The 15,459-nt window shown below is 41.0% G+C and overlaps 1 protein-coding gene across 3 annotated transcripts in view; it reads left to right on the top strand.

The window, feature by feature from the left end:
* The first annotated feature begins 1,273 nt into the window (after positions 1–1,273).
* LOC141106231 (L-threonine ammonia-lyase-like) overlaps positions 1,274–15,459 on the top strand; it is a 214,671-nt gene continuing 200,485 nt past the window's right edge. For 2 of the 3 annotated variants that reach the window (XR_012235700.1, XM_073596838.1), the window contains exons 1-2: positions 1,274–1,487; positions 8,246–8,272. Coding sequence is in view for 2 of the 3 variants with exons in the window: in XM_073596838.1 (XP_073452939.1) it covers positions 1,384–1,487; positions 8,246–8,272 (131 nt within the window). In the remaining variant the exon portion in view is untranslated. The remainder of the gene's footprint in view (positions 1,488–8,245; positions 8,273–15,459) is intronic. The other variant, XM_073596840.1, reaches the window with a different exon arrangement.

The raw sequence follows: 15,459 nt of genomic DNA, 5'->3' as shown, positions 1-15,459 counted from the left end.
ACATGGATGAGCGAGTTTGGGGTGGAGGAACTTGACTGGCCTGACTGAGTCCTGACCTCAACCAGATAGAACACCTTTGGGATGAATTGGAGCAGAAACTGTGAGCCAGGCCTTCTTGTTCAACATCAGTGCCTGACCTCACAAATGCGCTTCTGAAAGAATGGTCAAACATTCCCATAGACACACTTCTAAACCTTGTGGACAGCCTTTCCAGAAGAGTTGAAGCTGTTATAGCTGCAAAGGGTGGGCCAACTCAATATTGAACCTTACGAACTAAGACTGGGATGCCATTAATGTTCATGTGCATGTAAAGGCAGGCGTCACAATACTTTTGACAGTATAGTAAATATGCACCCTGTAATAATAAATGTGTAAAGATTTTATATAAAAATAGTAAAAGAGGTATGACCCAGCAGCTGATAAACAAAAAAAAAAAAAAAAAAAACTGACCTTAGTCTATTATAGTTTCCTTTTAATTTTGTATATTTAAGTACACATTGGGAAAGCCACCTGCCCAAGGTCTTTCACATCTCCATAAGTGTAAAATATATCATGCTGTCAAGAACTCCACTAGAAGAATTTCACATCCTAAACTGCAGCACACATCCCAGTGACCTTTTACCTTAATGCATGAATTTACGTCAACCAAGATTAGATAACCATTCCAGGTCCCCGGATGAGACAATGTAGGATTTCTAAGCTTTGCAAACACTGTCTCTTCTTCGTAAGTTATTAACTGGGACCTGAAATCCCTGTGATGGTTGATTTCCCTTCACCAATTATGAGCGCCATGTACAGCTAGCACAAACAGGACTCTGCGTAGAGGCGTGATAGTAAAGAGTGAGTAGTAAATGTCAGATCTAGTGCAAGAGCTTTTTAAAACTAATCTACATAGTCCAATTATCCACCATGTTTCTGTAAAGGATTATATCTACATCTACCATATCCTGCCTTGATTGCGTTTTTTTTTTATTTACATGGCCTTTGCCATTCAGTTTTGTCACTCACAAACATTACTTAATTAGAAATGCAATAAATAAATTTGTAGTACTATCCAACTTTACATTTTCTTTAAATTAAAGGATTAAACATATACTGAACTAGGGTGATGATGATGTAGCAAAGAGATACTAACTAAGCCTCTAAAGGACTTAGCCAATTCTCCATCTTCAAAGTACAGTTTAATCCGAGGTGTGAGTAAAATTAGCAGGGACAGGTTGGCGTATGCTGTAATCTCTATATATAGCAGTAGCCAACACTTGTGTACAAGTGAATGCCCTCTGTCCTGAACTTGGAGGCCAAGGACTCAAAGTGTCCCAGTAAAAGGTGGATTGCTTCCCCTTCAGGGAGTAGTTCCTTGAGAGGGGAGCAGAGAAGAAGCAAATGATGAATTTTGCGGCTCAGTTCCTGTACTCCAAAATACTAAGCAGCAGGGATCCTACCCAGGACTCCGAGCGAGAAGAAGATTCTGATCCCTTCTGGAGCAGGTTGGGCAATCCATAACCCACTGTAGTCCCTTAGGAGGCATGGCAAATGACAGAGCTCTGGGCACCCCTCTGTATCCAGAACCTCTCCTTCCTCCCTTGGGGGCAGTAGTGGCGTGTTTGCTTCACATCGCTGTCTTTGTCATAGCTGTATTATATAGGTAATTCCCTTTATTGTGGCTTATAGTTTGTTTGCTATTAGCTGTATGCTATACAGTTTTAGTCCCATATGCTTTCATATGCTACACCATTTAGTTTTCATTTGTTATTTAATGTCATCTGAAGCACTGACTTGCTTTACTTTACTTTAATCAAGGTCATAAACTAGCTTGAAATAAGCAATACCTTACAGCTTACCACTAAAAGAGCTGTTGTGTATAAAACGCAAATGAAATAAAAATGTTAAAGCGGTATTAAACCCAAAACCAAACATTTCTTATATTGCAGTCTTCCAATTCTTAGATGTGAAGGCTGCATTGGTTTTCTTTTTAGGATTCCTTTCCTTTATTTTTATCTGGTAATCCAGCCAATAGGTCTGGTTTTCAACAGAGCAAGCTCCCAGGCAAATGTAGCAGTTAGAGGAATAAGACAAACCATGTACCACTGACAGGGGTGATTAAAATGATTTTATTTATTCATGTAAAATCTCTATCCCAAAAGGAAAAAAAAACTGTTGCTTTGAAGGGGTTATAAAGTTAGAAGGTTTTTTTTTTTATCTCAATGCCTTCAATGCATTAACCACTTCAGCCCCAGACCATTTGGCTGCCAAATGACCAGGCCACTTTTTGTGATTCGGCACTGCGTCGCTTTAACCGACAATTGCGCGGTTGTGCAACGTGGCTCCCAAACAAAATTGATGTCCTTTTTTTCCCACAAATAGAGCTTTCTTTTGGTGGTATTTGATCACCACTGCGGTTTTTATTTTTTGCGTAATAAACAAAAATGGAGTGACAAATTTGAAAAAATAAGCAATATTTTGTACTTATTGCTATAATAAATATCCCTATTTTTTTTTTTAAAAAAGCAAATTTTTTCTCAGTTTAGGCCAATACATATTCTTCTAGATATTTTTGGTAAAAAAACGCAATAAGTCTATATTGATTGGTTTGCACAAAAGTTATAGCGTCTACAAAAGGGGGGGTAGTTTTATGGCATTATTATTTTTTTTTTTTGCTAGTGATGGCGGCGATCTGAGATTTTTATCGTGACTGCAACTGGCGGACACATCGAAACCGTTGGCACATTTTTGGGACCATTGTCATTTCTACAGCGATCAGTGCTATAAAAATGCACTGATTACTGTAAAAATGACACTGGCAGTGAAGGGGTTGACCACTAGGGGGCACTGAAGGGGTTAAGTGTGTCCTAGGGAGTAATTCTAACTGTAAGGGGGAGGAGTTACCAGTGACATGTCAGCAATCACTGTTCCCCTTTACAGGGAACAGTAGATCCCTGACGTGTCCCCCTGTTCTGCCTTTGCTGACCGCAATCGCGGGTCATCCAGGAACGAGTTCCTGGGACCCGTGGGCGTACTCAGGAGGCACGCGGCGGGCGCGCGCCCGCTGGGCGGCAAATTTAAAGGGACGTACAGGTACGCCCATTTGCCTGCCCGTGCCATTCTGTCAACATATATCGTCGTGCGGCAGTCGGCAAGTGGTTAAGATAAAAAGCCTTCTGTGTGCGGCCCCCCCCACAGCCCCCCTAATACTTACCTGAGCCCCATCTCCATCCAGTGATGTCCACGAGTGTCTCGGCCGCCTGAGACTCTCCCTCCAGATTGATTGAGACACAGCAGTGGCATCATTGCCTTTCGCTGCTGTCAATCAAGGTCGGCTAGCCAATCAGGAGAGAGAGGGGGCGGGGCCAGGCTGCGTGTCTGAATGGACACAGGGAGCTGTGACTTGACTTGGGTGCCCCCATAGCAAGCTGCTTGCTGTGGGGGCAGTCAACAGGAGGGAGGAGCCAGGATCACAGGAGAGTGACCTGAGAAGAGGAGGATCCAGGCTGCTCTGTGCAAATCTACTGCACAGAGGAGGTAAGTATAATATGTTTATTATTTTTATAGAAAAAAAATGTAAAAAACTTTACAATCACTTTAACTGATTGTGTAACTGCAGTGTGAGTTGGAATTTGGCCTGAGTTTATTAGTGTATCTAAATCTGCTAGTACATCTAACACTCCCCCCCCCCATCCCCAGACTGTCAATGCTGCTATCCAAAAGGTCCCCCTGTGCTACTTCATCCAGAGCAGGGGCGCTGTAATTTAGGAGGTGTATCACTAGTCAGATCACAAGGTGATAACGGAGAGGAAAAAGCCTAAAAAAAAAAAAGAAAGCGAAATGCATCAACCACATCCAAGGACTAGTAAGCTGCAATATATTACAATTTTTGATTTTGGGTTTAATACTGCTTTCAAATATTAGGACTTTACATATTTGGAACTGGGCTCCGATTATTTCTTCATCCTGTTCTAAGCATGCATAAGCATATGCTTAGATTCATATTTACAGTCCATACTTTTTGGTTACCTTTTCTTTGACAGAAATGACTGTAATAACTGCTAAAGAGATATCATCTGTAGTACCTTCGGGTAAAACTTTAAAATATAGTCCATTTTGACACTTTACATATTTTCTATTGGTTTTGGTTGCCTTACCTTGACCTTGCAGCAGATTGACAACAGAATAATAAGTAGCAGTGAAAGCTTAACTGCTGGCAAGCATCTACTGTAAATGTACAGTTGAAAAAATGTTAACTGAAAAATCCTGCCATACAGCATAGCCAGTGTGGCAACTGGACGTCAGTTAAGAAGCACAGCTAGGCCCCATCCATGCCCCCCTTCCCACCTGAACAGTAAAGGAGCGGCATTTAGACAGACTGATGAGCTCATTCCCCCTATAAGCATGTTCCTTGACAGTGGGACACCTGATTGGCCGCCATTACTGCCCCTCCCTCTCCAGTCTGTGCTGCTATATAGCACATTTCAACAGACTGGAACCAAAATTCTTGTATTTAAACTAACTGTATAAAAATATTTTATAATTGTTATATACATACATAACTGCATTCATTGGCATTTTGCAATATTGCTATATATATATATATATATATATATATATATATATATATATATATATCCTAACATCATCATTGTAATAATGATACAAACAATTGTTATTTTTGACAATCCATTATAAGCTTACATGGAAAACCTCCTTTAATGTTGTGTGTGTTGTCTGTCTGCTGGCCATCTCTTTCCACAACTTCCTGGATTCCCTGCATGCATTGCAGCTTCTCCTCTGCTATTTACTTTCAATTTTCAAGGACTACATATCCCATGGTACCTTGCTGCCTGCAAGCTGTGATTGCTGTACTGATACTGCCTCTTGAAACCTATCTCTGGTACCATTGTAGTTTAAAAGGCAGGCTCTGTGAAATGTGTAACAGAATTCAAGGAAGTACAAGTGTGGGGATATTTTCAAAGATTTACAAACGTCAAGAACATTCAGATTATTAGGAGTAGGATGTTAATTTATAGAAAATATGGAGATGACTATATTATTTTACATGTTGACCATAGATAACAGTTGTTGTGTAAATGTCTATAGACTTGACCAGCTGAGTTTTTTTTCTCCGTGGTCTGTTATCAGAAGACTATCAGGCAGGATGCCATTTTATAGCAATAAACTAATTTCACCGCAAAAAAGGTTTAAGGACTTCTGTAGTTCCGGTTTACTTGAATGGTGAGGGAATGTTTATTTATTGCTAACTTTATTGTTAAATTATTAAAAGTTGCATTACAAGATATGTGTAATGTTCAGGAGCTAGCTTACATGCAACCAGTGGTGTGGCAAGGAATTGAAAGGAAAATACATTTTATATTTGTTAAAAAAAGGTTTCAGATCAAAGGCCTTCTAGCCATGTCCATACGTGTAAGATTCGTGTGTCTTTTGTGTGAAAGTTGGATTATAAATTTGTACATAGTAGTCCTAGTGATTCTGTCAAAGAGAAGAGAGGTGTATTGTTATGATTTAGACAGGAATCAGATATTTCCATAGATCCTACTTTAGCACTACTCTACCAGCAACAGATAAAAAAGGTAAACTTGGTCTAAACAAACAGTTTTTTCCTTTTACATTTTGGCTTCAGCTTTTTCGAATAGCATAGCTGGTTAGATTCCTTTAAATTAAAGGATTAGGTCTACTGAAGCATACGCTTGGGGGTTATGTTAAAAAAAATAAGTCAGAAGAAAGACAAAATGGCAATAAAGTTGTTGCCCATAGTGGACATTAATATACCTTAATTTATGTTCTTGTGGAATAAAAATTAAATCCTGATGGTCACTGAGAGCTACAACTCTCCTTTTGTTGCCAGTTACTATTCTCTCCAGTTGGTTATCATTGTCCCTTATTTACTATTTTTCTGTGGTTTTATTACTGGCCCCCTGTAGAATTATGTTGTGAATGTGCCCACCCTGTGTAAGATCATAGGGAATTGCTTGTGCCCCCACTATTATTACAGAAATAGCCACAGATAGCTGCGTTTCTTCCTTGCAACATGTGTAAAGGACTCCATAAGCATAGTTTTTTTTAGACATTACATTATGCTATCAGTTTACGTGTAAGTAGAGCGTTATTTGACATATTTGATGTATGATGTCTGATCCATCAGATATTTATTTATTTCCATATACTTTCTTAGTCCAAGGAAACCAGCAAAATTGAAGTTTGATTAAAATAAATGCAAGGAAATGTGGGGCCACATAAGCCGGAACCCGTCTAATTAACCAGACTTTAAAGCAGGGGTAGGCAACCTTGGCACTCCAATTGTGGTGAAACTACAAATCCAATCATGCCTCTGCCTCTAGGAGTCATGCCTGTGATTGTCAGGGTCTTGCAATGTCTCATGGGACTTGTAGTTTCACCACAGCTGGAGGACCGAGGTTGCCTACCCCTGCTTTAAAGGCTCAGCATAGGAGACAACAATTTGATAAAATGTAAATTTTATTGTACAAAAAATTATAAAAACAAAAGGCATACAAGCCTAAAATAGATCCACCAATAAATGTTTTAAACAGTCTCTACTAAAGTACGGGAAGAGCATGAATATAAGTTTAAAACAGCATAACATCACTTTGTAGAACTGTATGCTTCCGGTAAGCCAGGCTCCCAGGTCACCGTTTTGCCAATAATACGGCTTCTTCAGGTCCCGATAGGGCAAGGTAGAGCAACAGATATTACAGTGGATCACATGAGTACTGCAGAGTACAGTCTGATGGCGGGCATAGGGGCACCAGGGCCCACAAACAGGTGGCGGAGATACGTCACGGACAGAGATAATAAAGCGAGACTACATGATTACATTCTCCAAGGGTGACAGCCACACGTGACCAGCAGCAATGGTCTCATTGGGCCATTTATAAAGTGATATATCATAGGAGATCACATTGGGCCCCATCATCCAGCCAAGAAATTAATTGGCGATCTGGAAGGTGGTGTTTTGGGGTGGCTTTTGACACTAGCAAAATGATGGATGCTTTATGTGGCTACCACTTTTGGACCGCTTTGTGGGATATTCTATCTATATTATGTTTGGTTCCCTAAATTTCTTGGCTGGATGATGGGGCCCCATGTGATCTCCTATGATACATTGCTTTATAAATGGTCCAGTGAGATCATTACTGGTGGCCATAGGTGTGCGCAGGGGGTGTGCCAGGTGTGCCTGGGCACACCCTTATCACTGCGAGGGGTGCCGATTCCCCCTATTGCCTGGGCTTCACCCCGTGTTGCGTTCCCAGAATGGAGAGTGGGGGAAGAGACTAGGAAATATATTAGTTACCGACCCATTCCTTTTCTAAATTAACACAGTGAGCACACTCACTGTGTTCATTCATAACTGAAGCATAATAAACTGTTATTATGATTCAGTTTGTGAATGAACAGGAAGTAGCTCAGCACAGAGCACTATCCCATTCATTTACTGTCCAGTGAAGTTGAGGCTGCAGAGAAAGGCATGTGTGTTTGAGCTTTGGGGTGCACACCCTAATGCAATAGGCTGCGCACACCTATGCTGGTGGCTAAGTGAGGCTGTCACCCTTGAAAACTGAATCATATAGTCTCACTTAATTATCTCTGTCCATGACGTATCCCCACCACCTGTTTGTTGTGCCTGGTGCCCCTGTGCCCGCCCCCAGACTGTACTCTGCTGTACTCATGTGATCCACTGCCATATCTGTTGCTCTACCTTGCTCTATCGGGTTCCGAAGAAGCCGTGTTATTGGCGAAACGTTGACCTGGCAGACTGGGTTACCGTAAGGATACAGTTCTACAAAGTGATGTTATGCTTTTTGATACTTATATTCATGGTCTTCCAGTACCTTAGGAGAGACTGTTTGAAACATTTATTGGTGGATCTATTTTAGGCTTGTGTGCCTTTTTGTTTTTATAAATTTTTTGTACAATAAAATGTACATTTTATCAAACAGTTGTCTCCTATGCTGAGCCTTTAAAGTCTGATTTATTAGGTGGGTTGTGGCTTATCTGGCCCTGCATTACCTTGCATTGCACATCGCGGATGTGGCTCTAGCCAAAATTTTATTTTTTGATTGAAAAAAATGATTATAAAATACTACTAAACCCTTTGGCCTTGAAGGGATGAGGCTAGTTTCCGTGGCTCAACTTGCATTTCTATGTCCTTTTATTATAAGTTGTGTCGTTATGTGATACTGTTTCCATCCTTTCCTCCTCTTTGTGTGTGTTTCAGCTGTGTACAGAAGTTGTTCCTAGACAAGTAGGTTTTTTTATCGTTCTATTTTTCTTCCTGGCTGCTTGCTGTGTTTTCCTGCTACAATCACATGGCCTGCATGTCCAGTAGCTATGTGGCCGCATTACAGAAAAACCCCTCACAGCACTGTGTGTTTGTACTTGGTGAAGGAACGCTTTGAGCCAAAACCCATGTATTAGATACAGATCTCTATGTGGGAAAGACTGCATTACATCAGAAATCAATCATGACATTTATATTAGAATCTGATGTACCTCAGCATTAACATATTTTGTGAATGGTGTAATAGCCTTGTCGGTCTGCAGCTTCACAGGGGACAGCTGAAGGAAGGAAATTTAACATTATTATTATGATTGATAGTGTAATCATGAGGCCCTGAGCCCTTTTGTAATTCCAAAGTAATCACACTGCAGACTGCTGCCTTAGTAGTTGGTGTGAGCCTGCAGAGAGGTCACCTCTTTCATGCTGGTAAGCCTTTGCCTTTAAAAAAAAAAAAAGGGACGACTGTTACAAAAATATTACTGTATATACTGAAAACAGTGTAACTCTATTACATACCTCCCAACTTTTTGAGATGGGAATGAGGGACACCCATTAGCAAAAGTATGTAGGCATAGGCAGGGCCGGCCCAAGACATTGTGCTGCCTGGGCCCAAGAATGAAATGCTGCCCCCCCCCCCAATAAAAAAATAAATCACACCCATCAAAAGGCCCCCACATTCATTATTTTATATCATAACTGAAATTTAATTAACCAGAAAATCAGATTAAAGATGCCATAAATCCATTCCCTATTTTGTAGATGCTATAACTTTTACGCAAACCAATCAATATACGCTTATTGCGTTTCTTTTTAGCCCAAAAATATGTAGCAGAATACATATTGGCCTAAACTGATGAAGACATGTTTTTATAATACCTATAGGAGGGGTTTTCACTAGGGATGAGCTTCGAGTTCAAGTCGAACATGAGTTCGACTCGAACATCGGCTGTTCGCCAGTATGCTGGACAATTTGGGGTGTTCGCGGCAAATTTGAAAGCCGCGGAACACCCTTTAAAAGTCTATGGGAGAAATCAAAAGTGCTTATTTTAAAGGCTTATATGCATGGTATTGTCAGAAAAAGTGTTTGGGGACCTGGGTCCTGCCCCAGGGGACATGTATCAATGCAAAAAGAAGTTTTAAAAACGTTCGTTTTTCAGGAGAAGTGATTTTAATAATGCTTAAGGTGAAACAATAAAAGTGTAATATTCCTTTAAATTTCATACCTGGGGGTTGTCTATAGTATGCCTGTAAAGGGGCGCATGTTTCCCGTGTTTAGAACAGTCTGACAGCAAAATGACATTTCAAAGGAAAAAAAAGAACCCCGCGCCAAAATAAAAAAAAAATGGCGTGGGGGTCCCCCTAAATTCCAAACAAGATGGAAGAAGAAGCCGAAAGAAGAGAAAATTAATAAAGCACTTGTCAAAAACCGTCACTTGTGTTTTTTAACCATTTTGACACTTTTTTTGTGAAATGGTAGGGGTACATTTGTAACCCATTACCAATTCACACAGGGGGGGGGGCTGGGATCTGGGGGTCCCCTTGTTAAAGGGGCTTCCAGATTCCGATAAGCCCCCCGCCCGCAGACCCCCACAACCACCGAGCAAGGGTTGTGGGGATGAAGCCCTTCTCCCCATCAACATGGGGATAAGGTGCTTTGGGGGGCTACCTCAAAGCACCCTCCCAATGTTGAGGGCATGTGGCCTGGTACGGTTCAGGAGGGGGGGCGCTCTCTCGTCCCCCCTCTTTTCCTGTGGCCTGCCAGGTTGCGTGCCCGGATAAGGGTCTGGTATGGATTTTTGGGGGGACACGACGCCATTTTTTTTTTAATTCAGTGGTGATGTCGGGGTGGGCAGGACCCAGCAGCTATCATACACCAGCCAATTATTGGGCTGCTTAAGAAAGGGGGAGTGGCCACATACATGTAGCGGCTCACCCAGATCCCATCCCATTGGCTGGTGTTTGATAACTGCTGGGTCCCGCCCATCCGCCCACCCCCACCATCAAAGCTCAATTTTGACAGCTGGTCTCTCTCTGCATTCAGTTACATTACATGTCAGTTTCACACTGAGGGCTCTCGCAAGCGTCACTATCGGCTCAGTGTGAAACTGTCTCACAGGTAGCACAGACTGCACACTCATTGGATGCAGCCTTTTACAGCAATACCACAGGCAGATCTCAGGAGACAGCCAGGATGGCTGCTGTCCCTCTTAAATTGTTGCATGGGACCATGGGCTCACTGGGTCCCATGGTAGGGCCGGCCCTGGGCATAGGACACATACCCTGCCACACCCCCTTAAAGGAGAGTTATGCCAAACAAAATGATTAGTTAACCACTTCCCTACCCGCCCATAGTCATATGACGTCCCCAGATGGGATCTCCCATCCTGGGTGGACGTCATATGACGTCCTGGGATTCCCGGGCGTCTAGGGGGCGCCCTTAGAAAGTAGTAAACATTTTACAATAAAAGAATAACTGAAAGAGGTACATCATCCCCATCCGTTACATGTAATGATAATACATCTTATCATGGAACACAGGTCATATATGAGAGCATTAAAATACACAGTATTAGGATCATGGTTAAAGACCATCCATTACTTCAGAGCCACTTAAAGTCCACAGCTTAAAAGTAGCGTGCTATACACTATGGATGTGTCATCCATGTATTACATGCCTCTAGGCAACATGACCTTTATATAACAAACATAAGAATTTTGCACCTCAAATATGTATGAAAAAAGAACACAACAAAAAAGAGTAAAGAGAGAGCAGAGAAGATGGAAATAGAAGGATAAGTAAAAGGGGGGGGGGGGGGGGGGGTTTCCAGCCTCTACAGGGTTCAACTTTAGGTGCTTGTCAGCTAATCTCAGCTATCTCTTTTGAGCCATAATATCTGCATATGCCGCTGAAAACTTAAAGGCGAATCAACAGGACCATATTTTAGTTGCTAAATCGGATTTATTTCTCAATGTAAGCGCACTGTTTTCCATATGATAGACTCGATCTACTTCCACGAGCCATTGGTGTACCGTGAGAGTTGTCTGTTTCCAGAATTTTGGGATAAGCGCCTTAGCCGCGTTCAGGAGGTGAGGTGTGATGGATTTTTTATATGATCCTATTGGTTCACTCATACAGTGAAACAATATCAACCAAGGGTCATTGACAACTTCACTATCTTGTATTTCCTTAATCCAATGCAATATAGAAGTCCAATATGGTCTAATGAGAGGACATGACCACCAGATATGGGCATGAGTTCCCCGGTCTCCACATCCCCTCCAGCAAATATCCGATATAGATGAGAAAGTTTTATGGAGCATCACTGGGGTGTAGTGCCACCTCTTCAGTAGTTTGTAGTTTACTTCCGCTGCTTTCGAAGATATGGAGGAGATGTGTGATAATTGGAGTATTATATAGCGTTGGATGTCTGATAAAGGACTTTGGATCTCTTGCTCCCACCTGGTTAGAAATGGTTGTTGAACCACAGGGTTTAGAGTCAATAGAGCTCGATAAAAAATATAAAATGGGTTTATCAGGTGGTTGTTCCCCCTCAAGTAATCTCTCTACTGGATTCAGATCTGACTCAGATCGCAATGGCTGTGGTAGAGATTTGACGAATTTCGAAATTTGGTGGCATTTCCATTGGTTCATGAATGAGATCTGCGTTGTTGGTACTAATGCAGACAAAGGTAGGATACCTGTAGCTGTAGTCAGTTGATGTAGCAACAGTGGTGTGTCAGAAATCCAATTACTGAATTTAGGATCCATGTTCCCCGGTGGGAAGTAATCGTGTCCAGTCAACTGCATGAGTGCAGAGTTATAGGGCCATTTCTGCGTTTTACACAACAAATCTCACATTGCTAGGGATGATTTAGTGAGTGGTGAGACGACAGACTGATATGTCCAATGGGATGTGGATTGTTGTGAGGGTGGCTATGAAACTAGTAACTTCTAGCCAGAAGAAGAGTACTTTGGGGCAAGACCAAACCATATGGTTAAAATCTGCATCTCTTTCCCCACATTTCCAGCAGTCTGTGAGGGTACCTGGGTAAATCTTGGAAAGTCTTTGAGGAGACATATAAACACTATGGACCAGTTTGAATTGGATTAATCTATCCCTACCAGAGATCAGTTGTAGAAACGGATACTCCCAGACATCCTCTCAGTCCTCTGGATCCAAGTCGAGACTTCGCCCTGCCATTTGGTGAACAAAGCCTCCAGGCCAAAATTACCTGAAGGCATGAGTGCTTTGTAGATATTGGATGTGGGTTTAACCAAGGAACTGTCCCATAACATGGATTCAATGTTGGACTGTAGGAGGAGTACTGGGTGGGGACCAAATTGGGTAGTAAATGCATGGCGAATTTGTAAATATGTGAAAAAATGTTGTTTGGTAAACCCAGATTTCTCCTTGAGGGAGCCAAAGGATAGTACCCCACACAATTTAATTTTTTTTTTTTTTAGCGTGGGGGATTCCCCTTAAATCCATACCAGACTTAGGGCCAGACACTTTTTGTTTTTTAAACCAGCATTCATTTGGTTTACATTCTGCTATCAGCGAGGAATCAAGCTGACGTAACAGCAGATGAGTCGTAGTTGTTAAAGACACCAGTGACCACCCACTCCTTAACAACTAACTATTCTGCTTTCTGAATATACAAAAGGAATACAGAAGATTCTGAATTACCAAAAACAAATTGGTCCAATATTGTATGAAAGGACCAATTTTGATTTGAAATTAGTTTTGTATTTTTAACATTGTTATTAACATTGTTCATTCAAAATAGCGTACCCAGCGCCCGCCCCCCCCCCCCCCCCCCCCCAATCCATACCAGGCCTTTTTTTTACAAGTCAAAAAATGTAAAAAAAAATTGCGTGCCCCCCAAAATCCATACCCCCAAAACCAAAAGCATGTTTGCTTTGAGTTTAATACCAATTTTTTTAATTGTGTTTGTTAGGGGCAACTCTTAAATAAGTTGCTTTAAGTTTATATTGCTTTGTCAAATTATTGCTTCTATAAGAAAAATGACACGGAGTCAGATATGTCTGTGTCACAGTCCGGAGCAAAAAGAGGGCCGCGCCCTTTACTTCTTTCAAAGGCCTTTTATAGGCAGCTCTACAAGCAGTAATCTTATCGGCATTACCATATGAGGTGAAGGTACAAAAAGTTTATTATCAGCAATCACGTAATGATTATTCAGCAGTTCCAAATTCCATCTAGAGACAGATTGATAAATGAAAAGGCACAAACAATTTATTTAAGTAGAACTCTAAGTCATTATTTCAACCCTATCAATTTCCCCCTTTGACATCATCCTCTCCCTCCCCCTGGGTCCTCATGAACAAGTTCTAGTCAGCTTTTCCTAGAGTACTATCCCTGACCGCGGGTTGTCAGAGGGGTAAAAACCCATCCCCCTAGGTATTACCAACATCTTAAAATTCAAGAAGAGGAGTTTTATGGGAGAAGGGTGATGTCAATTTACCTTAATAGCCCCTTTCTATTCTTTTTATCTTTTTCTGTATTCTCCGATATATGCATATATATTGGTGACAGTGAGTATCATTAATGTTAATATTATAATTACCATAGGACTGAATAACCAACTGAATATGCTAGTTGCCGTGGGAGACATACCATTAAAAAAATATCGTACCATTGTGGAGTTATGTCATGTTGTATCTGGGAGGATAGATGTACGAGTCTGCCTTTGTCTATTACAGCGGATATAAAATTATTCTGTAACGTGTGTTCAAGCGTTTCAATATACTGCCTCAAAATTTCTGATTGCTCCAGAACCTCTCTTAGTGGATCTAATGAAATGACGAAGGGTGTAGTATCAGTAAGATTGGATACTTTATAAATTGAGGAGAATACTTTTTCTGCATCTGGCTCGAAGAGGTATGTATCATTACCCCACTTTAGTAACTTTTATATTCTTAATACATCCTGAAAAGGGAGCTGATCTATTTAATGCTGACATGGTATAGTTACTACTTGTAATAATACATATGTGCTGGGGCACTATTTCAATAAATCTATTACTTTCATTCACCGGTGTTCTCTGGAGCCTGCATATACTAGTCTGATAGTTTAACAGGCAAGGTTCATACACCGGAGAACTTCTCCCACACACCATTCCTTTGTTCGTTCTTCCATATAGACCAAGATTATGGGTTCTGTTCTGCTTATCTACATACTTTCCATAGATTTCAGGATACTAGAACTCATTTTTTTATGTTGAGGGGCATTACCACTAATTTGCACATTTCTACTATCTTCTCCACCCTGTAAGCCTCAAACCTGCCCTTACACCACCCATCTTCACATTCTATTTCATTCCCTTCTACTTGGAACCATATGCCATCATTATCTAGTCCCTTGAAGTATTTCATCCAGGTTTATTTGTATATGGTAGGATAAAAGATTAAAGGAACACTGGGTAAAATTTATTAATTGTTGAGTCTGATTCCACAGCCTGAGTTCACTTGTTATTGTATAATTTATTAATCCCCCCATAAACTGTAGTAAGGGTATTTCTTTAAGTTGGGTTTCAAAAGCTGTGGGTAGCCATTTACTTGTAATTGTAAAACTATCTGCTATATGTCCTCCTGCATGTTTCCATCTATTATTCATTTCTTCTATTTCTATCGAGTTTAGAACTCCCATCCCTGTACCTGACAGTCCCAGTAAAGTGTCATACCATGCTCGTCAGTACCTACATTTTGGAATTTCAGGAAAAGTTACATTAAATTTGACTTTTGTCTTTTGTTGTGATACTGATACATTGATACAAGTGTGGGGCACGGGTGTTAGCATTGATGATTCAAATGTGGGAACTACTTCTTCCTCCATCTGTATGTGAAACCCATAGGACTGTGCATTCCAATACCACCCGTCCGTTCTGTTTTCTCTCCACCAGGAGGCACAGAGAAAGGTACTTGATTGATTAACTGCAATAATATCCCTTAGGCTGAACATGCCCTCGGATATATTTTCTCCTTCTGACACTGCTACCAAGATCTGATACATCTGACCCAGAACTTGTTCTTGGGCTTGTTTCCATACCTGAGAGGGTTTTAATTTTTGACATCTATGGTTTTTCATATTATTAAAAGGGAATCCCATACTAGTGTTTAATTGAAATGTTAT

This window comes from Aquarana catesbeiana, linkage group LG08 (assembly GCF_042186555.1).
Source record: "Aquarana catesbeiana isolate 2022-GZ linkage group LG08, ASM4218655v1, whole genome shotgun sequence".
NCBI classification, from domain to species: Eukaryota; Metazoa; Chordata; class Amphibia; order Anura; family Ranidae; genus Aquarana; species Aquarana catesbeiana.
This window is presented reverse-complemented; position numbering and strand designations above follow the sequence as displayed.